Source organism: Ylistrum balloti, unplaced genomic scaffold (genome assembly GCF_031769215.1).
Source record: "Ylistrum balloti isolate Yb309-2 unplaced genomic scaffold, AGI_CSIRO_Ybal_v1 Utg370204, whole genome shotgun sequence".
Lineage (NCBI taxonomy): Eukaryota > Metazoa > Mollusca > Bivalvia > Pectinida > Pectinidae > Ylistrum > Ylistrum balloti.
The window spans coordinates 295,007-322,764 of NW_026782177.1; the positions used below are offsets into that span (position 1 = coordinate 295,007).

General features: G+C 34.9%; 1 protein-coding gene across 1 annotated transcript in view; it reads left to right on the forward strand.

The window, feature by feature from the left end:
* LOC132551540 (neuron navigator 2-like) overlaps positions 1-27,758 on the forward strand; it is a 149,096-nt gene that overhangs the window by 56,006 nt on the left and 65,332 nt on the right. Inside the window, 5 exon segments of the mRNA XM_060215692.1 lie at positions 8,557-9,593; positions 14,418-14,486; positions 15,375-15,427; positions 17,174-17,197; positions 18,392-18,466. Coding sequence (XP_060071675.1) covers positions 8,557-9,593; positions 14,418-14,486; positions 15,375-15,427; positions 17,174-17,197; positions 18,392-18,466 — 1,258 coding nt within the window.

Genomic DNA, 27,758 nt, shown 5'->3' on the forward strand with positions numbered 1-27,758 from the left:
AGCAAACTGTATGTAACAAATACCTGCCTGATAAGGTCACTATTTTTGTGTCCTAATGTAATGAATTTCTAAGGAATGAAACCTCAGTATAAAGATCACCTGTCTGTAAAGGTCACTTTCTTCTTCCTTGTGGCTTTTATAGACAGGTTAAGATAGGTTTGATTTCAATCTTAATATCTTTTTAAGGAAAGATAATACGACTGATGATCAAGTGGTTTGGTCACTCAGGTGGTCCACTGAGATTCCTGGTCCCTCTAGACAAGGTGGATTTTCTGGAAGCAATGAATTTACATGTCTTTACATAATGGAAACAATTTGTTTTGATTTTGCTTGTGATACAGTGGCCATCCTCGTCACTTTGACATCAGCTAAGATTGTGAACCACTTAGATACGATCATTATCCATCACAGAAAGTTTTTCAGAAGGCTCTGAAAAAGATCACAGACTACAACAGATTAAAAATCTTGTCTTTAGAAAGATGGATTCTATTCTCCTAGACATAGAAAGGTTTGCGGTATGACTTGAATGGAGAAAGAGGCTATTCGTTATAATGAAAAAAAGTTTGTGCATTAGCTCAAAGACATACTGGTTAATTGTGGAGCAGAGAGGTCTTCACAACGAATAGAGTTATTTCAGAAATAAGAAAAAATATCATATTTGTTGACAAAATCTAAGGGAGCTAGCTTTGCTGTCTTCTGCTTGCCTGAAGCCTGGTAATGTTCATGTCTGGAAGACAGGCAGTAATGGACATCTGGTGTCTGTACAATAATAATATTTCTAAAGATCATCCTGATTGGTCAATACATATGTGTATGCAGTGTTGTGCTGTCTTAGTTTTGGTTTTTTTGCTTTCACAAAAATATTTTTTGGTAATTAAATGACTTTCTTTCTTCTGGCTGTTGCCATGGCAACAGTATTGTATTTCTTTCTAAAATAACAAGTTGGAGAATCCATGAAGATGCCGGTCCTTTAGGCCTTTTCCTGTACTGTTACATATACATACTGCAGTAAGCCCTTTTGGCCCAGCAGGGGAGGGTTCATTGTACTACCTGTAACAGGAAGGGAACATCCATTAATTTCAATCAAACTGCTGGAGACTTACATGTGTTTTATAAGGAAACAGTTTGACCAAAGTTATTTATAGGTTGTTTGGCAAGGAAGATGGCCAATAATCACATGCTGCCACAATCAGAAATTTGAGAGATATAATCAAATTAGAAAAGAACAGTCTCATCCTGAAAATGAATGCCTGAAAAGTATACATACTTGTTTTCAAATTTTTACACATTTTTACACATATATTCTTCATTCTGTATTCCAATTTATTTGAAAAAAAAGAAGTTTTGATAACATGATGCAGTCCTGCACCATTTAAGTCACTTCTACATTTTCTGAAGTTGTGAGTACAATTTTACTTCCATTTTTGAAGAGCTTCACATGGAGATGAGAAACACAAGCAATCAATGGCTGTTTGCTGGCATGAACTTATGAATAATGGATTAGAAATATTTTTGTTAAATGGCAAACTACAGGATAGGAGATTTTACTGTGTACCACAGTAAAATTGGTTGTTTATGTAAACAAGATGGATGTCTTTGTCGTAACACCATTATTTATTTTTGTGTCTTACACAAAGGAAGTAGTGATTACTTTCTTGCGACACTATGATTTGTATACATGCTGTCATTTCTGTCTTCCTACGCCAGAAGAAGCCATGTAATTTTGTTACCAGTTTCTGTTATATTTATAGAAAAAAATATCTTAAAATCTTAAAGTGTTTTCAGAATTTTCTTTCGTTGTCTTTGTGTATTCGGGTGATAGATGCCTTGTCCTTATGTAAATTACTGATTTTGCGATGTGTCAGTCAGTACCATCTATAAATAGTTGCTGGTTACAAACGGGTGAGCATTATCTCGACAGCTATGAAATCATCTTCGATTAGTCATGTTCATTGATTAATCATTGGTTACTCTCAGGTGCTCCGGTTCAAAACAATTTTTCCTCGTAGAATAATCTTTGAGTACAATGGACTTGGGGAAATGATGGCAGTATAACAAGGTTTTATTGAATACTGTTTAACGTTTTAAAGTCAATGTCTTTTGGTGTAAGATCAAGACAGATTCTCAGCTACAGAAAGTATTAATTTTGCCCAGTGTTGGTCACTTTAAAAGGATTTGTCCAGTCTTGCTTCATGAAAATGTCTTTACAATATTTGGCATTAAAAGGAGGTTTGTCCACTTATAAAGCAATGAAATATGTCCAGCCTCTGGCATTAAAAAGGGAATAGGGGAGAATTTAAGAATGGGTTTCACCTAGCTTCTGTCATATAGAATTTCCGGACTTTTGAGTCTTTAGCAATGGGTTGTTTTTCTCATCATTGACTTCAAAGACTAGTCCAACCTTTGACGATATAAAGAACTTTGTCAAATCTTTAACATTAATGCATGACTAGTCAAGCCTTTCACATTATAAAGGAGTTGTGATTTTGATGGAAATATTTAAGTTCAAGTTGCGAAGGGAAGACGGGGCATTCTCTTACACTTAAAAACATAGATCTGAAGAAGTCAATATCATGATTTAGTTGTGAGACAAACAAGTAGTTTGATATTATATACATAACAAACAATGATAATCAACGAGAATGTTGACAACTGAACACTGAAAGAAATCACAGCTTTTGAGTTACGCAATGATGCAAAAATTTACCCTTGGGCTAGGCATGCTATAAGCTACTTCATAGGACATATCTTATTCACAATTGGCCTCGAACTTGGAACTTTTTGCCCTAGGATATAATGTAACCTGTATAATGGTTTCAATATGTTATCAGTCACACTATCAAAATGACTTCCATGTTAAAATTAACAATATGTTTTGTCCTAGCAGCGTATTGGTACTAGATAGTAATGTAGAGAAAAAATATGTTCATGTCTGTGAAATCATGATAAATCTGAAACATTTAATGTCTTTCAGTCATGTAAACGATTGTTTTGTGACATTTCCAGGTTTGTAGGTCACAGCAAAACATGGCGATATATTGTATAACATCATGTGAGCAGACAAACAGTTTTATCATTATACAAAAGGTGGAACTTTCAAAATGTCAGCTAATCTTCAAAAGAAAACTAAAATTTGAATCAATTTTAAGCTTTCTGTCAGACCAAGTGTATAGTCAACCAGATGTTGAGTTTGGTTTCTTGAAAGGGTTGAAATTCACTGAATTCTGTTCATCATCAAGGTGTCCAAAAATTGTTAAAACTCCATGAAAGTTTCATCACAGAAGATTTCTAGAGGACAAGACTCAAAGTTGGATTATTTGAAATATTATTTATTCAGTATCAGTTTCGTGATGGATGACAGTTATTCTAACACACTGAATATGGGACTTTTTTCACATTTTCAAGAAAGGTAACATTCTAAAATCTTATACGTGCTTTCATTTAAGGATTTTAACTAAATCACACTTATTTTTATAGTGGAATATTCACGAGGTTAGATCTAAATGAATCCTGCCTTCTGTGATTTTTCCTTGGTTATGAATCACTTGTGTCCAACATTTCCGAGTCACATGCATCTACACACGGTATTGGCCCGTAAATTTCATCTAAATTTGATTGAAATTTCAGAGTTGCACACAATTAAAATTTTAAAACCAATTTGTGTCGCATAGAAATCACACATCTCTGCACACATATCCTATTCAATGTTTTTTGTAAACCCATTACAAATTGCAGTTTGAAAGATCAGCTTTTTCATGAGAGATAACTAAAAAAAATTACAGATCTGTCAACGAGTAATGACCTTCTGCATTTTTTGTGCAAATTCAGAACAAAACACTCGATAAAATTTATCGCTCTCAAGGGGAATATTCTTTTTCAGTGATATTAGGGACGAATAGACTTTGTCACTGAACAAAGTCATGGAATTTTAATATCGAACCATCTCGCAGACGTGATGTGCTAAAAATTCATTCAATATGCAGAAATTAAAGCTTGTGTATCACATTTCAGAAGAGAGAAAATTGTCAGCTGATTTCATCAAAATGGTAATAGTATTTCTGTCGTCTGCTGGGGGTTTTTTTCTGAAAGAAAATTGAACCTTACCAGATGTTTGACCAATGTACCAGACAGTCAAGGTTATATTTAATAATATATCTTCTTATTTTCACAAACAGCATGGTCTTGATTCTGGTGTTGTCAAATTCTTTTACTTGGAAAGAGTTGTTTTTTTAATTTTATTGTCTGCAAACAATTTCATATGTGTACCTGCCATGCTTTTGAATATGTTTTTCGCTGTCAAATTATGATGACTAGAAATTTATAGAAATACGCCTTACTGAGAGTCAACATGATTCCAACACGAATCCTAAACTATGAAGAGGGGAAAAAATGTCTGAGGGATGTAGAAATACAAACAGAGTTTGTATAGATAAAAGGGAGTTGAGAGCAGAGGAAACGACATTTCTGATGATAAGGGTGTTGGTGTTTTATCTAGAGACACATATGATGAACTGTGTAAATGCTTCATTCATACCACAAATTACCATGATTGTCTCTGCTTTAAATTGACATGATCTGTCCATCTCGTGTCTGCAGGCTTTGAGACTTTTAATAACATGTCTTTTCAAATAATGTAAGTTGTCAAAAATGGTCAAAGCTTCATGCAAGTATTAATATCTTTCTATGGATTCAAAGAATTAGCTTAGGTCAGCTGAATTGGGTGAAAATAGAAAAAAAAGGATCGTGTTACATAACCTTTTCTATCGTTCTATTATATGCCTGGAAATATTTCCTTAAAAAAAATCTGTAACATGACTCGGTCCATTAACAGTCAGTAGACCTCATGGCTCCAGACATTTTAGACATGAAATGCATCAGTGAAAATTTTTTACTTTTTATTTGTTGCGTTGAAAATGCAAGGTGAATTATGCACTTCTGAATTCTGTGTAAAGATACTGCAAAGATGTCGAGGTGACAGCCATACTCCAGGATGTCAGAATATCGGAGGTTTGTCTCGTCTCTAGAACAGTTCACGCGACTCTAACAAGATGCTGGTTGTTCTGATCAATAGTGTTTGGTTTATTTTGTGCAGTAGATTTGTTCATGTGATAATCTTCTTCAATTTTAAGATACAGTGTCACTATATTAAAAGTGAAAATGATGCCACGTGACCTTGTTAATTTTGTTTTGTTTTGGAATCACAAGGACAAGATTGAAAGTCTCAGACAAGGGCCAGTCTTAGAAGAAGAAGGGGCCAGTCTAGGTAAAGGGACAGGGGCCAGTCTAGGTAAAGGGATATTCTTTAGACAGGGGCCAGTCTAGGTAAAGGGGCCAGTCTAGGTAAAGGGACAGGGGCCAGTCTAGGTAAAGGGATATTCTTTAGACAGGGGCCAGTCTAGGTAAAGGGTCAAGTCTAGGTAAAGGGATATTCTTTAGACAGGGGCCAGTCCAGGTAAAGGGGCCAGTCTAGGTAAAGGGATATTCTTTAGACAGGGGCCAGTCCAGGTAAAGGGGCCAGTCTAGGTAAAGGGGATATTCTTTAGACAGGGGCCAGTCTAGGTAAAGGGATATTCTTTAGACAGGGGCCAGTCCAGGTAAAGGGGCCAGTCTAGGTAAAGGGGATATTCTTTAGACAGGGGGCCAGTCTAGGTAAAGGGATATTCTTTAGACAGGGGCCAGTCCAGGTAAAGGGGCCAGTCTAGGTAAAGGGATATTCTTTAGAGAGGGGTCAGTCTAGGTAAAGGGGCCAGTCTAAGTAAAGGGATATTCTTTAGACAGGGGCCAGTCTAGGTAAAGGGACAGGGGCCAGTCTAGGTAAAGGAATATTCTTTAGACAGGGGCCAGTCCAGGTAAAGGGGCCAGTCTAGGTAAAGGGATATTCTTTAGACAGGGGCCAGTCTAGGTAAAGGGACAGGGGCCAGTCTAGGTAAAGGGATATTCTTTAGACAGGGGCCAGTCTAGGTAAAGGGATATTCTTTAGACAGGGGCCAGTCTAGGTAAAGGGACAGGGTCCAGTCTAGGTAAAGGGATATTCTTTAGACAGGGGCCAGTCCAGGTAAAGGGGCCAGTCTAGGTAAAGGGACAGGGGCCAGTCTAGGTAAAGGGGATATTCTTGAGACAGGGGCCAGTCTAGGTAAAGGGACAGGGGCCAGTCTAGGTAAAGGGGATATTCTTGAGACAGGGGCCAGTCTAGGTAAAGGGACAGGGGCCAGTCTAGGTAAAGGGATATTCTTGAGACAGGGGCCAGTCCAGGTAAAGGGGCCAGTCTAGGTAAAGGGACAGGGGCCAGTCTAGGTAAAGGGATATTCTTTAGACAGGGGCCAGTCTAGGTAAAGGGACAGGGGCCAGTCTAGGTAAAGGGACAGGGGCCAGTCTAGGTAAAGGGGATATTCTTGAGACAGGGGCCAGTCTAGGTAAAGGGACAGGGGCCAGTCTAGGTAAAGGGGATATTCTTGAGACAGGGGCCAGTCTAGGTAAAGGGACAGGGGCCAGTCTAGGTAAAGGGGATATTCTTGAGACAGGGGCCAGTCTAGGTAAAGGGTCCAGTCTAGGTAAAGGGGATATCCTTTAGACTGGAGTATTACAAGAAAGACACAAGGCTAGTTGTGTTTGTATTGAGGATGTGAGACAAGCTGTGTGTAGATACATATAGACTGAGTTTTCATGTTTACAATGTGTTGCTGATATTGTGATGAGTTTAACAGAGGTAACCTAGTACATTATCACGTTTGTTGGCATCAAGTCAGAAGGAGGTCTCAAAAATGTTTAAAATTGTATCTGGATTTCTGTTCACTTTACCATAGTCGTCTACCACTAAATCCCTGTTTCACTGGTCGCAAATATAGGAAGCTCCCCTCCTGATAATTTTCCCAAGTGATAGAGTGATAATTTTAACTGTTTCATCATTAATTTAAACTGATTTTGCTTCCTGATTGTGTGAATATTCGGAACGGTACTAAGAGACTCTAAAGTTATGTTAACTAGGCTTTACAGAAGATGGTTAAAGATTGGAGATATTTGTCCTCATTCGTATAGCCATCTTGGATAAAATTTGCACCAACAAAGTATCCTTTTGAAGTATTTTCTAAGCCACAAACTTAATTCTGAAATATTGATCAAACATACATCATTTCTTGTGATGGTATCTATGGGACCACATTCAATTCAAAATGAAACTTGATTTTTTTTTTTTTTTCTTATCTGGTGATACGCAAAGAAATTTGATCGTATATTCTGATGAAAAGAGAAAACTAGAATATAATGTGTGCAATATTTGAATGTTAACACCGTTTACTTACAAGACTCCGGAGGCTGAACAAACATTAAAACTGTAGCCAATCGTATAATATGATCAAGTTGCTTGGCAACAACATTTGTTGCTTGGCAACCCATACCTTCGAAAGAAAAACTTGATTCTCATTATATGTTAATGAGTAAACCGTGCAGTGTTTTTATGCATTTCTCCAAACAATAACTGATAGCTTTATAGACAGAAGCTTATAAACTTTTAGAGAATAAAATAAAATATTTTTTCTAAACAATTAACTCTGAAAATTGATGACTTTTCCATCTGAAAAAAAATTTCCAGTTATGTATTTGGTTTATATATGCACTCTTGTTACCTTAAGCATAACTGTGACTGCAGTTTATCATTAAAACAGTTACTATAATTAGCAATGTTTCTCTTTCTGAAAACCAATGCAAAAATAGTTGGTTGTCATGGTGATATTTTTTTTAAGTTGGTTTCCTCTTTTATCCCTTGCATTGAAGAATAATGAGAAAATGAATTTCAAAAAGTGATTCTACACATCCAGCCTTCTGTTCTTCAGCGGTGATTTATAACTTTCATCAGATAATAGAACCAGGTCTGGTGTGTGTTGTATCACTGTGTGTATTATATATGCCTAAAGGCATAGTATATATAGTGCCAATTTAACGTGTATATATATAATCTGTTATGCATATTTAATGTGGTCACTTTATTCTGATTGGTCAGTCTGCTGACATTTTCTGTGATTTATTTTTGTTAACAAATTCAAGAATTACTCTGGGACTGGAATTCTTACTGAGGTTTTTGTTGAAAATCTCGTATAAATTTCAAAATGTGTTACTTGGATGTTTTATATTGGAAAATTCGACCCACTTCCTCCAAAACCCAGAAATTCTTCCATCTTATTAATGCCTCCTGAAGGCTGTGTGGTTGTGATCCGTTAAACTGATGGAAATGTGATGCATGAATATTCATTATTTGTAAGTACCTTAAGAATTGGTAAGCTACAACCATATTTAGTGTGCTAATTATAATTAATTGACCAAAATTGTATACATTTTAGTATTTGTCATGATCAGGAATTCTTTCACAAACCACGTAAAAAGTCTTCTTCGCTAAACAAAGTCCTACATGATCAGAGGGTTATTCCAAAGTACAGTGGTTGATTGTTATTAAGTAGCATAATTTAGAATTTGAAGTATATCGTTTTCTTTGCAGGAAATTATAGTATAGTATTGGTTCATTGTCGTACTATTTTCATCTATTTTTTTTTTCCTGTTTTGCAGTTTTGATGACAGCAGTTCCATCAGCAGTGGGGATATCAGTGATACCATCAACGACATAAGTACAGATGAAGGGAACCTCACGGGAGGCTCATCACGAGACGGTGAACGCAACCCTTACGGGAGTCTCAAACGCAACCCTAAAGACTTGGGAAGAAATCTTGCCAATGGTAATTTTCAGGGACAATTCCCCACACAGAAACGTGCACCAAACTTAGGCACCAGTGCTTTTCTAGGAAGTGATTACTCGAGTGACGCTCCTCCTGTTTCTGGATGGCGCAAATACTCTCTACCTCAAACCAATCGCCTTCTGAGTAGTGACCCTGCTGATTACGCTCATCTGTACAACGGTTACGACCACAGCCAGTGGCGGCCCAATCAGGGTAACGTGGGCCAGTTAAGAAAGTTGTCCAACTCAAGTCAGCCAGAAATACACCATTATAGGGCACACAGTGCTGACGCAGCAGATAGTCAAAGTGACAAGGGAGGCTACTCTAGTGCAGGCTTCCTTACAAAGAGAGACAGTGAAACTAATACAGATCAATCTCATCTCTTGGACTCAAGCATGCGTCGCATGCAAACACAACGAGCCCACTCTGCAGGTGGTCAGGTGACCTATGGTTACCGACGTCCTCTTAGCAACACAAGTAACTCCTCTGTAGGTAGCAACAAAAGTACCAGTTCTAACACAGGTAAAACTTCTGCTGTTGGAAGTCGCCTAGCTAAACATGGCATGTTGGTGGATGGTCAGGCAAACGGTAAGTCTGTGGATGTGAACGGGGGTAGCTCAATACCTCGTCCCGGAAGTGCGACCGGAATGAGGGCCACAACCCCAGGGGGAGGTAATCCCCGGACTGATATGGGGCCTGAGGCCTATAGTAGTGCCACCCTCGAACGCAAGAAGAAGGGGCTCAATGGAGCTCCAAAATCGACAAGTGCAGCGCAGACAGATCCAGGAGAGTTGTACAAATCCAACACCTTGGGAAGGACAAAGAAAGTTTTTGGCAGCCGGAATAGTCTGAGCAAAACCCAGACACAAGGTGAAAATGGTTCTCTGTGTAGTAGTACTATTATATCCAATCCTCACGCTACTTATAGTAAGGCTGGGCCCCAGTCCCCGCAGAATGGCTCCCACAATGGTTCTTATGTGGCTATGGAATATGGTAGTCCCCGCAATTCCGGTGCGGGGCAGGGTGTCTGGCTCAAAACACCTAACGGCACTATGGCCATGGGTATGTCAGAAACAGAGTCCATGGAATCAATTTCATCTCACGCTTCCAGTATACAGGCTCAAATCCAACAGGCAAGAGCCTTAAGTGGTGCTAGTGCTCGTATCCTTGCTCACCGCGATGGTCAGGGCACGCCTAACGGCCTGTCACGGTCCAATAGTCTCAAATCCAGCCAATCTGACTCTGTGTATGCCCAGCATTCGCAAATGTCTGAAGACATCACTCGCACAAACTCCTTTTCTCAACTTCCGAGCCCTCCCGCACCTTCCTCCCCAACACCAAGCAACTCTTCTCATTCATCGTCACGCTTTACATATCCCATGACTGCTGCGTACGGCAGCGGTGGCGGTGCCTACCCAACAAACTCGGCCATGGTGAGGTCAAACACGCAGTCCAATCTGCCGTACGGAAGCCTTGCCTTGTCCAAGATTAACAAGGAAGAGGACGGCAGTCGTGAGTGTTGTGTTTTCGTTAGTCACATAGTCATGGCAACAAATACCACAACTTGTCCAAAAAACAAAACTTTAAAAAAAAACACAAAATCAAGCAACATGTCATGTTTAACAGAAATGTCTCCTTTCGAAAAACAAAAACAGATAAACAGCTAAACAAATCTGTATGGTTTTGGTTTCACACCCAAATTTCCTCCTAGAAAATCTTTTTTTCACATTTTATAGTTGTTAGAGAAAATTTGTACGTATTTATTTTTCCATTCTTAGAACCATTGTTATGAATGAGTGTTTTCATGCAGCAAGTTTGAAAATTTGAATTCATTTGATGTGTTCAAGACATCAGGGAAATTAATTTCAAGAAAACAGTAAAAAAAAAAATATATATTTGGATTTATTTGTTAAAACTTCCGATGCATGAAAATACAATTATTTCTTTTTTTCAAGTCATCGTTGCTCTACCTCTTCCATTTTTTTAAATTTGGTTTTGGTATTTTCACCTTAAATGTAACAGTTTTTTGGACAGGTTCAATATCTATAGTTGGTTGTGGTGCAGGTGAATTATCCTTCCTATGCTTGTCTGTGTTGCTGTTGTAAATTGTAAATATTTTGCCATTTGGTCTCACAAAACTCCTTTATATATATCTACACGTCCATGCCGGTTTTTTTTGTTGTTTTTTTTATATATATATTAGTCACTTAAACCTTATCAACCAGACAAGGCTAGAAGGCTATTCAATTTCCAAACCTAGCACTATCAAAGCATGGAACAGTTTTGATTTTAAAAAAAAAATGGTGAAGAGAAAATCATTTAATTCATTCATATGATTGAAACGAACAACAGAAAAGAAAAAAAGTAAATAAAAAGTGAAACTGTTCCATGTTTTCCTCTGTGTACAATTTATGTTGATCAGAAGTAACATAGATACTATTTTAATGTTTGAAAATTTCTGATGTAGATGTTTTATTCTAATATGTTTATTTTTAGAAACGTTTTAACTCTGAAAAGAAAGATAAGCATTCAAAATTTTCCCATAAATTGCCTTGGATGAATTTTAAAGTCATTGATTTTTTTTTTTTACATCTTTGTTGATTAAGTGAGTAATATTTATCAATTCCATGTTTAAAATTCATCCTCAAACTTAGGCCAAAGATATAGTTATTATCTTATTAGTTATTACCATGAAATTGGAGCTCCACAAAGATGTGTGATTTTACAGTATGTAACAAATTTCATTATATCCCCTGGCATTTGTGAATGGAAATTTTGAATTGTTGTTATTTTGTAGGACTTACACAAATTTCTTCTTCTTCGTTACAGTAGATATTGGTCTTGTTGTTTTGTTCTGGTATATGTAAAAACTAAATCCTCTTTACCTCCGTCCAGTCGTCTTTCCTTGTACCTCGTATTTTCTTAGCGTTTCATTATATTGATATTGTTGTGTAAATTGTGGCTGCGTGTTGATGCCAACCTGGTACAGATTCAGCTGAACGTTCCTTACTCCCCGAAAACATTGTTGCAAATGATGTTTTATTTTGTACACTCCCAGAAATTAAAACACAATCTTGTACAAAAGGCCAAAACATCTCCGTGCTTTTTGCATTAGTAAATACCAATAAATTAACTCCTTAGATGTCTGCTACAACTTTTTGTATAAAAAATTCCTTTCTTTTCAGTAAAACTAATTTTCTGTTCATGTTTATCACAAAATCATCCATAAATTTTCTTGTACTTTTTCTCTGTTTTCTTGACAGAATTACCTCCCTTTCCATTGCATTCTGTGTTCACCTGGGTCAGGGTTACACATGTAGGCTAGGTCATTTACATGTGCGCTTCAGGTGCACATCATATTTTTTTGTACTCTATCCTGTTGGCACATTTCACCATATATAAGTTTCATGTAGATATCAATCTTTTCTTCATCATAATTATATTCTTTCATCAATCAACTCGATTTCTTATAAAAATTCTAACCAAGATGATTGATTTGAAAGATAAATTGACTGGATTTGACAGCAACATTCATAAAAAGAAAAGAGAGGGGAGGAGGTGATTTTAGCTTCCCAGTAATGTAATTTTAAGATATATCTGTTAAATCGTTATTTTAAATGCTTTATCTCGTGTTTGATAAAAACACCTGTGTTTGAGGTACAGAGCTGGCGCTTTAGTGGTGGAAGTACACCATGGAACATGTCAGTAGCTAAAACCAGGGATACGAGTGCTAAACAAAAGTGTTGGAACCGTTTTCAATATTTAGTTCCAACTATAAACACAAACAGGATTTAGCATTCCAATTAATTCCGAGTAAAATATATTGATCTGCCAACTGTTCTAAGGCTAAAAATAGTTGGCTTTGTCTTATTATATTATACAATTTTTTGTTAAATCGCAAATGTTATCATACATAAAAATGTTATTTTTATGTTTGCAGAAACTAAAACAGGCAAATGAGAGAAATTCAGCCTATTAACATCAGCAGAAGCAATCCATTAAATTTTTTAACCCTGAAGTTGTTAATCTTAATTAAAAAGCTTAATTGATACCAACATTTTGTGAAAAGCTGTTTTGCTCTCACTGATTAATTTACAATATTGACGTTTTCAAAAAAAAAGTTGGGATATATCAAACTCAGTCATATATTTTGGTTTCAGAAAGTTGCCGAATTATTGATAAATTATAAGCTATTGGATACACATTACAGAGCTAGGGAAGACGGTGGCTTAGAAAGCATGCCAAAATGAAGATATTAATATAAGGCCAGTAACTATCAGGTGCTTCCGTACATACAACAGGTTTTTGGCAGTCCGTGTAAACCAAGTACATCCCACGCAAACAAAAACTGAGATGTTACATAACTAGTACAAGATTTTATACATACCAAATATATGACATTTTGCTATAAGAAAATGATCTCCAGTATATTTACAAGATGATATGTAAAGTAAATACAATATTGAAGCCAGGACAGTATTTCAGTTTAATCGCAATAAAAACAAGGCTGCTTGAGGATGGAAAATGTGTCCATCTTTTTTATATATGTCTTTGGAAAAAATTCTTATCTAGATTTCCATATGTGGAGATATTCAGGTTAATCAAACCCCGTCGATCATTTCTCTCGTAAACATTGTATGTAAGTAGGCATAAACTAATTTGCATGAAGTTATAAGTGTCACTCATTTAAACATTTATACATTCATTCATTCATCAATCAGTCTTTCATGATCAAATACAGACATTTATTTTTTAACATTTACAAGTATAACACTAAACTTCATTTTTTTTTTTTTTTTTTTTGTAATTACAAGTAATTGGTGAAATAACAAAACATGAGAGCTAGACATATACTTGTAAATAGGAGTTACAGAATATTCTCATCGTTATATTAACTGGTATTAATTCTGACGGAGTAGTGTCTTCTTTACACAATTAGTCATACAAGTGTGTGAAGCTCTAGAATGAAAACAAGCAAAACGTTGACATTGTGATGGAACGCTGTACTTAAAAAAAGCAAACGGAAAAAATCAATACCAGTTTTACATTCATTTCTTTTTCTGACTTGAAAAGTCGTTTTGTGACAAGTGGTGCAGGGAGATTCCAGACGGGTTCGAACTGAATTGATAAATTAACACAATTCCATTTTGAGAGTTTTTTTTTTTTTTTCAAAAGCAATGCCATTTCTGAGACATCTTCCTGAAGATAGAGACATCTGTTATTTCAATGCATCTGTCGTTGTTTTTGTCATTTCTGAATAGTTTCTCAGCATGTAACCATCTCTGTGATTTCATGTGTCTATCTCATACCACCATCTTCAAAAGCTTTGGCCATTTCAGCTGCTATCACCTCTTTCCTCTTTGACATCTTGGTGATCTTTCTCCTCCATCACTTTCTCAATTTCCATTTGTTTTCTTTTGTTCAGATGAAGTGTACCTAAAAATGCATTGATTTCTTTGATATATTTCATCTGATTTCTAATCTCCATATATAATTGAGAGCTCTTACCTTTTATAAAGACATCTTTTCTGTGCATTGTGCTTTAAACTAACAGGCAATCTGATGTAGACCACTTAATTTACCTGGCCGTTTTGTTATCTTATGTGGCCATTTCGTACATGGCTGTTCAAATTAACACGATACAGGTGTGTAGTTGTTGTTTATGCATGTTTTAACGACTTCTGTTGCTCGCAGGTCTGACAAAATCCTCCACTTTGGACTATAGTTATTTCTCGGGCGACTATGATTATTCATATTCTTCTGGTAAGTGATAGACGTGATGAAATTGCTGTAGGATATGCCTAGCTAGCTGAGTTGTTTGTTGTAACTGTGGTAGTTCTCGTCCGTCTGCTCCTTTGAATGCTGTTTAGACTGTGTAGAGTGATTGCCATGGCAACGAGACTTATCCGAGTTGGCAGAAGGGAGATAACTCAAAAAATTAATGGCAACAGAAAAAAAGCACCTCAGTTGCAATGCAAGGGAGACAATTCCTCTTTCACTCTGCTCTAACTTTTTCTTGTTTGCTCTTTTCTCTAACTGTAGCCGATTTTATTGGTTAATAATGCTTGAAAATGTATTTATTTTCACCGACAGGTTTTTTTCCAGAATTTTGTATCTTACAGTTTTAGTAAGGGTTTGTTTGTAGATATGTACACTATTTATGCATGCGTACATATGTGTGCTCAAGATTATATGTTGTCACATCACTGTTTGACAATAGTCTGCAAACCATATGTTTACTGCAAGTTTCACTGAGAATGCATATCACGTATAACAGTGAAAAAATTGTTTTCAGAAATATTTCACAAATTTTCACATATATGCATGATCTTGAAAAAATAAAATCTGAAATAATGTGATTTTATGGTTACTTGTGAATATGTTTACATTTTTGGTATTTTGAATATTAAAACTTTAAAAATAATGGATTTTATACATTTGAATTTCAAAATTGAATTAATTCTATTTAAATGAGTGGTAGAAAGGGGAGTTAACTTGATGTAATTTCCCAGTTGAAATTTGCAGATTATGATCATTGCCATTTTTAACGTGATAAAGTCAAAAGGACTTGCTGTGATGTTAGTATATCTATATATATATATATACATACATATATGTGTGTATAATGTTTGAATATCATTTGTGTTTTAGTACATGGCTCCAACTTGTCTCTGGTCTCCAGTTCCTCGTCCATATACTCCTCGGTAAGTTTGGAAATCTGATTTACAGTTTGTTTCTCAAATAGCATTGAAACGAAAAGTTAAAAATTAAAATAATGCTGAATTTGTTAGGTACATTCATTGTTATTTAAAAGTTGTATGAGTAAGGTAGGCAAAGTTATTTTTCTTGATGATTCTGTAATGGCACAGACTGTTGACACCACGATAACCTCAGCTGACAAAGTCCCATGAACTCTTAAAATGCCAAAGCATTCATTATACATTGAAAATTATTCTGGATTTAGAAACACATTTGTAACTATTGACGGCTTTGTCGTTAGTTTAGAAAATAATTGCAAGCAAAACTAGCACAATTTACAGGGAACAACAAAACTCTTGCCATTTCAATCATTTCAACAAATTAATTTCATTTCTTTCGGGGGAAAAAAAAAAAAATATCATTGATGTCTGCATTTTTTATTTGTTCAGAATTACAGACCATGATATGGTTAAAAATAAATTATTTATCTATATTTTCGTCCCGAATTTTTTATTATTAATGGGAATCCTACATTTGTGGATATTTAGAATTTCACTTGAAGGGAGATAACTTTTAGCAGCTACAGGTGTGTGAGGTGATCTCCATAAAAAAAATCTTATAGCCAAGATACGTTGAGGCTGTGACCTTTACTGTGACCTTTACCTACATTTAAATTTTCTCTGTATACTTCTAGTGATTAACATCTTCCTAAAAATAACTTAATCTTGTAATCAAATGTTTCAAAAGATTCTCACTTACAATTTTTGTTCATGGGCTTATACAGAAATTCTTGGAGCCAACTGGCGTTTAAATTCCGGGTTCTATATTTTGGAAGTATGCAGGCCAATTATATCAGTTTTACTGGCTCTGCTTCAGTATCAGAAAACACATTTCACATAGTTCTGTGATTGTATTTAAACCAACAGATTTGTAAAAGAATTTACAAAATTTTTGTCAGCTTCACGAAATTGTCATACTTAAATACATAAAGGATTGCTAATGTTTGAAAAATGTTTTTAATATTTTGCTGTTCTTTTTGTTGATAATGATATAAGATCAAAAATGAAGATGAATACTGTTTCTTACAAAATTTGGTTTATCAAAAAACTGGATGGATAAAACAAAATAATTGTAAGAAGACAAATTAAGTGAAAATCGGATAATTTTGTAACTTTAAAATTACCTGGCAGTTTGCTAAAAAGACTTACTTGATATGCAAAAATTTTTCTTTTCCCTGCCACAAGATTTTACAGTACAACATTGACAGACATTTGAATGGGGACAGCATGACCTATCATTTCACCTTGAAAGGGGCTTTACAAGGACTTGTTACATTTGTGCATTGTTTTTTAATACATATATCGTTGATATGCTTCTTGTCCCATCCTATGACCTCTGAACTTTCAGAGGTTGGTGTTTACTTACAATAAGTTACCTTAGCTGATTTTGAAAATAGATAAATCATATATTATCAAATTTTTCAATTTGGAGAAATGTTGGCATTAAAATTCCAATGTTGAAACGCTTTTTAAGATTCTTCAGTTGAGAGAATGCCAAATCTGCAAAAGAATTTTTTTGGTGTATAATATTTTGTATCAAGCCTCGTGCTGTGGAGATTTCATATGTTGGCTAGTCACCTGCTGTCTGTGAACCTTAGTGATTTTACCTGTGTGGAAAACTCATTATTTCGTACAACAGGTGTGTGATTTGTTTAATTCTGTGTTTTATGTGTGTTTAATTTTTCTTGACAGAATGAAGAAAAGCACAACCATGAGGTATGTACTTATGAAATGTTGCAGATAGATATCTGTTTTATTTCAAATTGAGAGCATCTGCCTATTATCTACAGAGGTGGGAATATTAAAATGGGAGAAATTTTACTTCATCAAAGGAATGTTACCTTATAATGATAAGATAACTATTTATAAAGTCATGGTTTATTTTCTACAATGATTTCAACAAAAAATATTGATTGCTGAATGTCTTAAGACAGCTGTTAAAAATCTAGTGTTTTTATGATTTGAAAATTGTACAATTCAGAATTTCAAATCTGTTCATTTTTGTTAGATAAGATATCTTGAGACACAAAATATGGACAATTCAAGCAACTTTTTCTTACATTTCACATCATTTGTCATTGTGAAGGCTGTAATATGTCCATGTATCTGTTTCATCATTACCCAAAAGTGCAATGAGTTTGTACTCTTATCAGGGGAGAAGTCATTACTTGTCATTGGTATTGAAAAGGAACAGTCATTATTTGATTTAGATCTTGTTATTTTAGATGCAATGAAAGTTATCAAAACACGATACTGATAGCCATTTTATATTTTGACTGAAACTTTCAACAAGGTTTTAAAGCTGGTGCTATATTTATACATCAAATCTTATCAACTCTCCTAACAAGGCCAAGCTGTTTAGCGATCCGGTTCATGGACAAGTACTGCACTACAATTCGGAAAGTAATGTAGATTCCAGACTTCAACAGTAAAAAATTGACATTTTACATAGAATATGCCAGAAAATTTCCTGCCTGCTGAAACTCAGCAAGTTTTATCTGTGTTAGATGTCAAAAAAATTAGCGATATACCAGGAACATTGTCGTGCAGGACTTTTATATTTGAAAAGTAAAATTCTCATGTTTCTGATCATCACTGAGGTTTTTGGGACCTGTGCCAGGAATGACAGTTGTATTTGTGTACCTCACAAAACTTGGTTAGAAAGTTCTATGAATGCATCTTAGACTTAGGACTTATCTTATCATTTCTCTTACAAATAACCTGAAGTCTGATCTGTGTGGCTTTAAGCCTGCCGTCCCAACAGTATTTGAAGATGGTGCTGAGTATAATGACTGCTGTTTTATAGATACGAAGAGCAGGGATAAGGTGAAATTAAAAGAAGATTGTTGCAGCGGTTGTGTGTCTTTTCCAGCTGTTCTCCACATCTTTTCATCTCTTCTTAATTTACAGATCCGAAAACTTCGACGTGAATTGGAGTCAGCCCAGGAAAAAGTTGTGACGTTATCGACGCAGTTGAGCACCAATGTGAGTCGGATTTGTGTTATGATCTTCGCCGTGTTTGTGTCATATTTTTGTATAGATTGGTTAGGGCTTACGTTTTGTGTTTCGGGGAATTTTTTTAACGTTTATGTGTGTGTCCCATCATTCGATTGACTGAGTGTATTGTAACGTGTTTCCAACTGAGATGTCGAAGCCAAGATATTCTGATATATCTACCCCAGAGGTAAGTATTCCCTCGGAGATTAGATCTCCAAAAAAGTTCAAACAAACTTATTTGGCTTTAGTCTTGCATGCATCTGATATGTAATAACCCACATTAAGAAAGTATCAGTCTCTCCGACTGTTGTCATGGCTCATTGTCGTGGCTCGTGTATTTTTATTCCTCAGTGGAGCTGTTTTTAACTTTCTACGTTAACAGGTGACCTTTTCATACGGTCGGTGGTCTAGTCAAGAGCTGAACAGCATGATTTTTTTTCTGAGTTCTGACAGCTTTAAAAATGATTTATATCAAGTGTTAAGACTGTGAAATGTTTATGTTTCACTGCATCATAACACCATTTCATCTTAAAAAATTTTGATCAAAATTTTTTTTAACAATGGACTTATCACAGCAAGTGGACAAGACAATTACCATTTCAATGATATTCAAAGACTTAAAATGAATTTGTAGAAATGAAAAATAAAAATCTCAAAAAACCCTTAGCCTTTAAAAATTTGATTTAAATCCCCTGGTGACCATTTTATCAAAATAAGGCACAAGTCTGGAAAACAAATGTTGATTCTATATTTAGACATTGGTGTTAATTGAATACACTCGCCAGCCTTCGCTGTGAACTGATATGGCTAATTTAGTGGCATGCTTACAGAAAAAGATGACTATCTCAAAAATCTAACACATTTTGAAGAGTCAGTTGCCATGGAAACCAATTACAAATCAGATCACTTGTTTTAAGGGAAGATTAAACTCCCATGAAAAAAAGAAAGAACAAATTTCAAATTTTTCTTTCTGATGAGGAAAGGCACTTGGTATTTTCTTAAATATCTTTGTAAATATACATATGTTTTTTTATTTGTCCTTAAAAGTAACCTCTCTGTGTTATCAGAATCAAAGTGCTGCAGGTATATCAGTGTAACAGGGATGCTTTAACTCAGAGAAGAAGTACTGTGTGCTTAAAATTTCTGTTGAAAAGGAAGCAAAATAGTACCATGCGATAGAATGACTCTTCCTATTGATAAGGCTTCTAAATTTAGCTTCTATATGTCAGAAGTCATAATATTGTGATGTCAGATTCGATGGAAGGATGGAGGTGTTTCAGGAGGGTGGAAAAACTATTTCTAAACATTACTTGTTCTGTGGTGTTTGGTTCAGTGATATGTAGATCATACATTTACCACTATTTCCATTATTTATTAGATTTCAAATTTTGTTAAAGTTATTTACTTTTCTTGAGGCAAAATGAAAAGCCATTTTACCTTTTTTTCATGAGTATTGAGTGACAAGGAAACCACTTCCTGACCATAATATTGATGATGTGTTGATATATAAGTTTTGGAAGTGCTTCCATTGCTATTGTTTTTGGTCCATTGTAACCTATTAACTATAAACTTTTCTTCCTCGAGTAAATCTTTTGCTTGGAGTTACTTCCCTTCACCTGTTGTGAATTGTACACAGAAAGAAGACATTTCAGATCTGAAGAGAAATTAAGAAAGCAATTATCTAAAAAGGCATTAATGATAATTTGTTCATAGTTTGAAAACTATTTCAAAGGTGAATACAGAACTCGTTCAATGTAATTTCAAACTTCCCTAAGCCATATCCCAACCCCCTACCCATTATCCAACTGTAGGCTTTGTAATAAACTCTATATATATATATAGGCCTTGTAATAAATGCTGTATATAGGCCATGTAATAAACTCTATATATATATAGGCCTTGTAATAAACTCTATATATATATATAGGCCTTGTAATATACTCTATATATATAGGCCTTGCTGTATATAGGCCTTGTAATAAACTATATATATATATATATATATATATATATATATATATATATATATAGGCCTTGTAATAAACTCTATATATATAGGCCTTGTAATAAACTATATATCTTGTAATAAACTCTGTTTGTATAGGCCTTGTAATATATATATATAGGCCTTGTATATAAAGGCTGTATATAGGCCTTAATAAACTCTATATATATAATATAACTCTATATATATAGGCTATATTTGTAATAAACTCTATATATATATAGGCCTTGTAATAAACTCTATATATATAGGCCTTGTAATAAATTCTATATATATATAGGCCTTGTAATAAATTCTATATATATAGGCCTTGTAATAAACTCTATATATATAGGCCTTGTAATAAACTCTATATATATAATACTCTATATATATATATATAGGCCTTGTAATAAACTCTATATATAGGCCTTGTAATAAACTCTATATATATATATATAGGCCTTGTAATAAACTCTCTATATATAGGCCTTGTAATAAACTCTCTATATATAGGCCTTGTAATAAACTCTATATATATATATAGGCCTTGTAATAAACTCTATATATATATAGGCCTTGTAATAAATGCTGTATATAGGCCTTGTAATAAACTCTATATATATAGGCCTTGTAATAAACTCTATATTTATAGGCTTTGTAATAAACTCTATACATATAGGCCTTGTAATAAACTCTGTATATATAGGCCTTGTAATAAACTCTCTATATATATATAGGCCTTGTAATAAACTCTATATTTATAGGCTTTGTAATAAACTCTATATATATAGGCCTTGTAATAAACTGTATATATCTTGTAATATATATATAGGCCTTGTAATAAACTATATATATAGGCCTTGTATATATATATAGGCCTTGTAATAAACTCTATATATATAGGCCTTGTAATAAACTCTATATATATATATGCCTATATGTAATATATATATGCCCTGTAATAAACTATATATATATAGGCCTTGTAATAAACTCTATATATATATATAGGCCTTGTAATAAACTCTATATATATAGGCCTTGTAATAAACTATATAAATATATATATATAGGCCTTGTAATAAACTATATATATAGGCCTTGTAATACTCTATATAAAGGGCCTTGTAATAAACTCTATATATATAGGCCTTGTAATAAACTCTCTCTATATATATAGGCCTTGTAATAAACTCTATATATATATAGGCCTTGTATATATAATGTAATAAACTCTATATATAGGCCTTGTAATAAACTCTATATATATAGGCCTATATATTGTAATAAACTATATATATATATATAGGCCTTGTAATAAACTATATCTATATATATATAGGCCTTGTAATAAACTATATATATATATAGGCTATATTTGTAATAAACTCTATATATATCTATATATATATAGGCCTTGTAATAAACTATATAAAGGCCTGTAATAAACTCTCTATATATAGGCCTACATATATATATTTAATAAACTCTATATATATAGGCCTTGTAATAAACTCTATATATATATATAGGCCTTGTAATAAACTCTATATATAGGCCTTGTAATAAACTCTATATATATATAGGCCTTGTAATAAACTCTATATATAGGCCTTGTAATAAACTCTATATATATAGGCCTTGTAATAAATTGTTGATGCTATTGCCAGTTAATAATATATTGGTTAGCACTCATTTGACCTCTTGACCTTGTATCTAAGGACCAAGGTCTGTGCGCTTATCAAATGTGAAAAAAAAGTCATGAGGACTTTAGAGTAAGGAATATGGCATCTGAAGAATAATATTTCTTCATCCGTTTCAAGTCTTATAACTTTCCGTCTGTTGCCTCACTTAGGTCAGGCAGGTCCCAGTTACACAGTTATTACCAAACATAATGTTTCCGAATTTGAATCCAAAATGAATCTCGAGACTTTGATAAGCATTCCATGGAAGATAGCAATTAATCGCCACGTAATCTTTTATAGCTCGTACTTAGGAAAGAAAACCAGCAAGCTGCCATCTATTTGATGTGCTTCTGACTGATTCACCTGATCGAGGTTTGGCAACTTACCTGATTTTTATGTATTTTTCACATCTAAACTATTCAGTGTGTCTGCTGTGCAGAAATGTGTTACTATAGTTACAAGTAAAGAGAAGTTAGATCTGTGATTTTTCATACAAATCGACGCAGCAGGTCATGTTGTTTATCATTCATCAACATCACCGAGTTATCAGCAATGTATTGCTCATTTTCCAATTTTTCGTTTCGTATTTTAAAGTTGAGTCATTTTATATCTGACCTAGTTTAAAATGTAGGCAGCTATTCCCCTCAAAACAAATATGGGAAAAAGTTGGGTTTCATTGAACAATTCAATAAATAAAGAAGTAAATAAACAAATAGATAAATAAATAAATAAATGTTTCAGAATTGATTATTTTGAAGTTGAATGGCTTAAACTGACTCAGCAACAACAAAATAGTCATCAATATCAGTAACTTTATCTGAATAGTCAGAGGAAAAAATCAATTTTCTTCATAAGGCACTTTTATATTTCTTATGATTTGTACTTTGTTCTGTCCCTAATTCAAGCCAGAAAACATCCTTAAAAATTTGGGTTGTTACGACGATGATATTTCTTGATCCCTTACTTAAGAAGATTTATTTCCTTACCCTCTTGGGAAACAAAATGCTGAAATGGTAGTTTTTATGTAATTTTCTGATCTTTTCGTATGAGGTTGGAGTGTGTTTATTACATCTAGGTCACAGCCACTGCGGAAATGTTGGATATCGAGAAGATGATTCTGAGTTGATAACAGGTCCTTTTATCCCTTGGTCTCAGCGGTGTTCCATCTTGTTCTCGGGCACTAAACTTGGAGCAGAATCTTCTTTTTTATAATATATTTTGGTTGAAGGATGAGGTTAGGGGTGGGAAGAGAGATAAACCTCTGAAGTACCTGGACATTGGTTACCGATGTGAGCGACATCAGTTACCAGCGTGAGCTAAATATAATGTTTTAAGAGGTCAAATGCTGTAGTGGCCCGTACATAACCTAGTGTTGAAGTATCTTAAACTTCAGAATTGTTATCTGATGTAAATCAGCCCTGCTCATTTTATCTTGGAACAAACTCCTGCTACAGAGAAGACGTTCAAGCTTCTCATCCAAATAACACCATATTATCGCCAAATGTTGGCAAAAAAATACACGTCTGCCATATCAAATCCCTCTTTTGAAGCTGGCAAAACATGGCCTGGTGCTCATTACTGAAAAATACTGGTCACTGACTAAAATCTGTCGGAATTTGGAAATTTTTACATTCGTTTTGGATAAGTCAGTGAATCTTGTGGGAAAACGAACAGTGTTGCTTTTGAAAATATTTTTTTTGAGGTGGAACAGGTCAATCTCGTGATTGAAGACAGAAGACGTAAATCTCAATGTTGAGTTCTATTGTCCAGGATAACAATTTTAACAATAGTGTTAATTTGATCTTTTACATTGTTTGCTGTTTCTTAAATTTCGGAGTTGTAACAGAGGACATCGGAAATTTTTATTTTGTCTAAACCTGTTGTGGATTTCCTCATTTATCAAGACGAAATCCAGGAAGAATTTTCAGTGACATTATGATGGATAAGGGAATGGATAGTCGGTGTAAATCCATGTATGATGATTGGAAGCAGAAGGCAGATGACGAGGATTACTACCCTTACCACCCCTACAATAAGGCAAGTTCTGTCACCATGGGTATAGGCTACAGCAGGCCCCTAAATGATGATATTTCTAATCTTGCTGGAGACCCACATGTCCTTTTGAATAGAGTGTGATAAGACATCTGTTTTGAAGGAAGTTTGTACAGATTTATAATATTTATATTTGAAGTTGCACATCTGTCAAGAAGTTGCAGACGTCATGCAGATTTTTGAGATTGATGATGACTAGATTTTTTTTTTAAATTTCAGTTGCAGACGACACTGCAAAGTCATTTTTATCCCTGTACAGGAGTTGTCAGATCTTCTTTAATCTGCCCCATGTGTATGTTTTTTATTTATGTTTTTTTTTTGTGGGGTGTTGTAGTGGGGGTGGGGGGGGCCTTCATTCCAGTTACCAGGTATGTTTCAATATTTTGACCACCAGTATAGCAAAGAGATAAGAACTTGTTTCTGTGATGAGTGACAAACTAGCTGCTTCCCACAGCTTTCTGTCAGACCTCCCTGCTCAATCACAGATCAAGGGTAGAGGTGATGGCTAGTTTGTGGTGATGAATGCGGACCCACTGGTTCAAATGGTCAGTGAGAATGACCAGACTGACCACAAATGATAAGAAAAGCCAGTCTGTTTCTCTTGGGTAAAACTCTCCTTCTGAAATGGAAAGTAAAATAGATCAGAATTCTGATACTTATTTTAAGACATTTGACTTGATTTGAAGTATTCAGTGAAAATATTTCCAAAGTTCAAAATTGTTCTTTTTATGTCAGCTTTATTGATGAAACCCTGAAGTATTATTTTCTTCAGGAAACTGTTTTCAGTGTTTATAAAAAATATCATGTGAAACATTTTGTATTGGCTTGTTAATGTAGCTTTCAGGTCTTGATAATTCTGGGTCATGAGGTCAGAGGTCAGAGGTCGGATTAGATAGCATGAATCGATCACTACACAAGGGCCCTAAAATATTGTCAAGGTTATGTCACATAATTGCGATTACAATTAACCAATTAAATGAGAATCATTTGTTTAAGTGATTGTCTTGACCTTTCATTTCAAGGTCATTACCCCTTCCCACACTTCCATCAGTGTCCATCAACTGTTGTAGAGGTAGTATTTAGCCTTGATTTGTCAGCCAAGGGTAATTGTTTAGCTAAACACAATTAATAATTCTACATGTGTCCCTGCTCATACCCCACCCACTCAGACCCCCTCTCACCCCCAACCATACCCCCAACTCCACCCCCTTCCACTTCCCTTCAAGATTTAACCCATTACATCACCTTTGATATTGAATTGAGATGAGATTGGGGTGTTTATTAAATTTGAAAGGGAGGGAGGTTGGAAGGTGTCTATTATGTCTGAAGGGGAGGGAGGAAGGAATGTGTGTATTATGTCTGAATGGGAGGGAGGAAGGAAGGTGTCTATTGTGTCTGAAGGGGAGGGAGGACAAAAAGGTGTCTATTATGTCTGAAAGAGAGTGAAGAAGGAAGGTGTCTATTATGGCCGAAGGGGAGAGAGGAAGGGATGTATCAATTATGTCTGAAGGGGATGGAGGACAAAAATGTGGCTATTATGTCTGAAGGGGATGGAGGACAGAAATGTGACTATTATGTCTGAAAGAAGAAAGCTAAGAGATATGTATCTGTATGGAGGAGGTGGATGGCTGTTATTTATTTTCAGTATAGGGGAGGGAGGTTGGGAAATGGGATTGGGGGTGTTTATTTTGTCTGTAGGAGAGGAAGATAGGGAAGAGAGAGGGGGTGGGAGAAAGTGTTGATGAACCTGCCATAATTATTATCCTGTCCAACCTTATGCATCAGTATGGTCATCAGACTGGACACTTTATACCTTGATCAAGCATAAGTCAATACTTATCAGTGTATACATTGGTCAGTGTCCAGCCCCAGTACTTATCAGTAAAGACCAGCCATAACTCTGGCCTAATTGACCAGGGGCTACTTACTGTTATGTATCGCTAATGGCCTACCAACACAGGGGGTATCAAATATCCAAAGTCATAACTTATCCTCTCACTTTTCTCCTTCATTGAGTTAAGCCACTTCCTGGAATAGACCTGCTTCATACTATTTCTTTCATTGCATTCTGAAACAAACTTCATTTCTGGGATCTCATTTCAATCATTATGGCATACACCACTGTCTGTGACTGCAGGTAGGTGTTTTGGTGATTTCTAACTTACTCAGAATGCTTTAGTTTACATGTGTATGCTATAGTTTTGAAGGATGTTTTATCCTATGGTGTTTCAAAAGGTTCATAATACCTTGTAATGAACACTGTGTAAAGAATGTCCACATTTTCAATATGTACTATATGAATAATAAGCTATTGTGCCAGCTTAAAAGGTCAAGGCCATGGTAGTCTGTTCCTCAAAACTTCAGCAATTTCGCATAGCATGACCTAATAACACCATATGCCTAATGTTCAGTTCAGCCTTAATTTTGCTTATATTAAAATTTTTTTGCAGACACTTAGAAAAGAAATCTTGTGGTCTTGACATCTGAATAACAAATTATTTTTTATTTCATGAATTGTAACATGAAATGGTTGTGTTCTTCTAACAAGACAACCTTGTTTTTATAACGTAAATAAGCTGGACCGTCCTTGCTTGTGTCTGTCAGAGTCTACTCACCCAGAAATACCTTCATACTAACAAGACAACCTTGTTTTTATAACGTAAATAAGCTGGACCGTCCTTGCTTGTGTCTGTCAGAGTCTACTCACCCAGAAATACCTTCATACCTCGGGTTAAGTTTTTCTTGCTATGAATGTGCAATATCTTTCTTTACCTTTGTAACAGTGAAGAATGGGAAGTTTTAGAAATACACAGTATATCTATATACAGAAACCTACAGGAATGCATCAGAGAAATTCTAGGTGATAAAAGTGCCACCGTTGATAAAATCCAGATAGTTTTAGAAGAGGAGAGAGTCTATATCAGCAAAATTCTGTCAACTCGTGTTGCTTTAAAGACAAAATTTTCACCACTGCTATCCATCCTGCAAAAATAGAGACATGTTTTCAAATCAATCTTGGTTTTGGAAAATGTTCAAATGACTTTTAAAGACAAATATATCAGAGTGTTATCAATTTGAACAAAAATAATATGTCTTTTGAATGAATGTTGTTTTAAAAGTATTTAATCATTCTAATAAAAAAAAACTACATCACAAGAATTAATCATTTTTAATAAAAAAAAAAAAAAAAAAATTAATGGATTTCCATGTAATAGGGTTGGATGTACATTCTTTCTGCCATTCAGCAGTTCCAAGAGTTTGTAACTGGATTGAAACTTCCTATCGATTTGAATTTTGTGTTCTGTATGAAAAACTTTCAACTTTTGTGTCAAGTTGATAATGCTTTTGTGATGGACTTCTTTGTTCCAAAGGCCTGGTCCCCTGATAGGTAGTAACTGGTGACTACCCCAATGAACAACCTGTGGAAGGCACACCATATGCTATCCAAAGCACTTGTGGTTAACTGTCTTGTCCAAAGACGAAACCACAACAATGCAGAATGGTTGGTAGTCTTAGCTGCCTGAAAGACAAATAAAACCTCAATTAGGGATCGGCC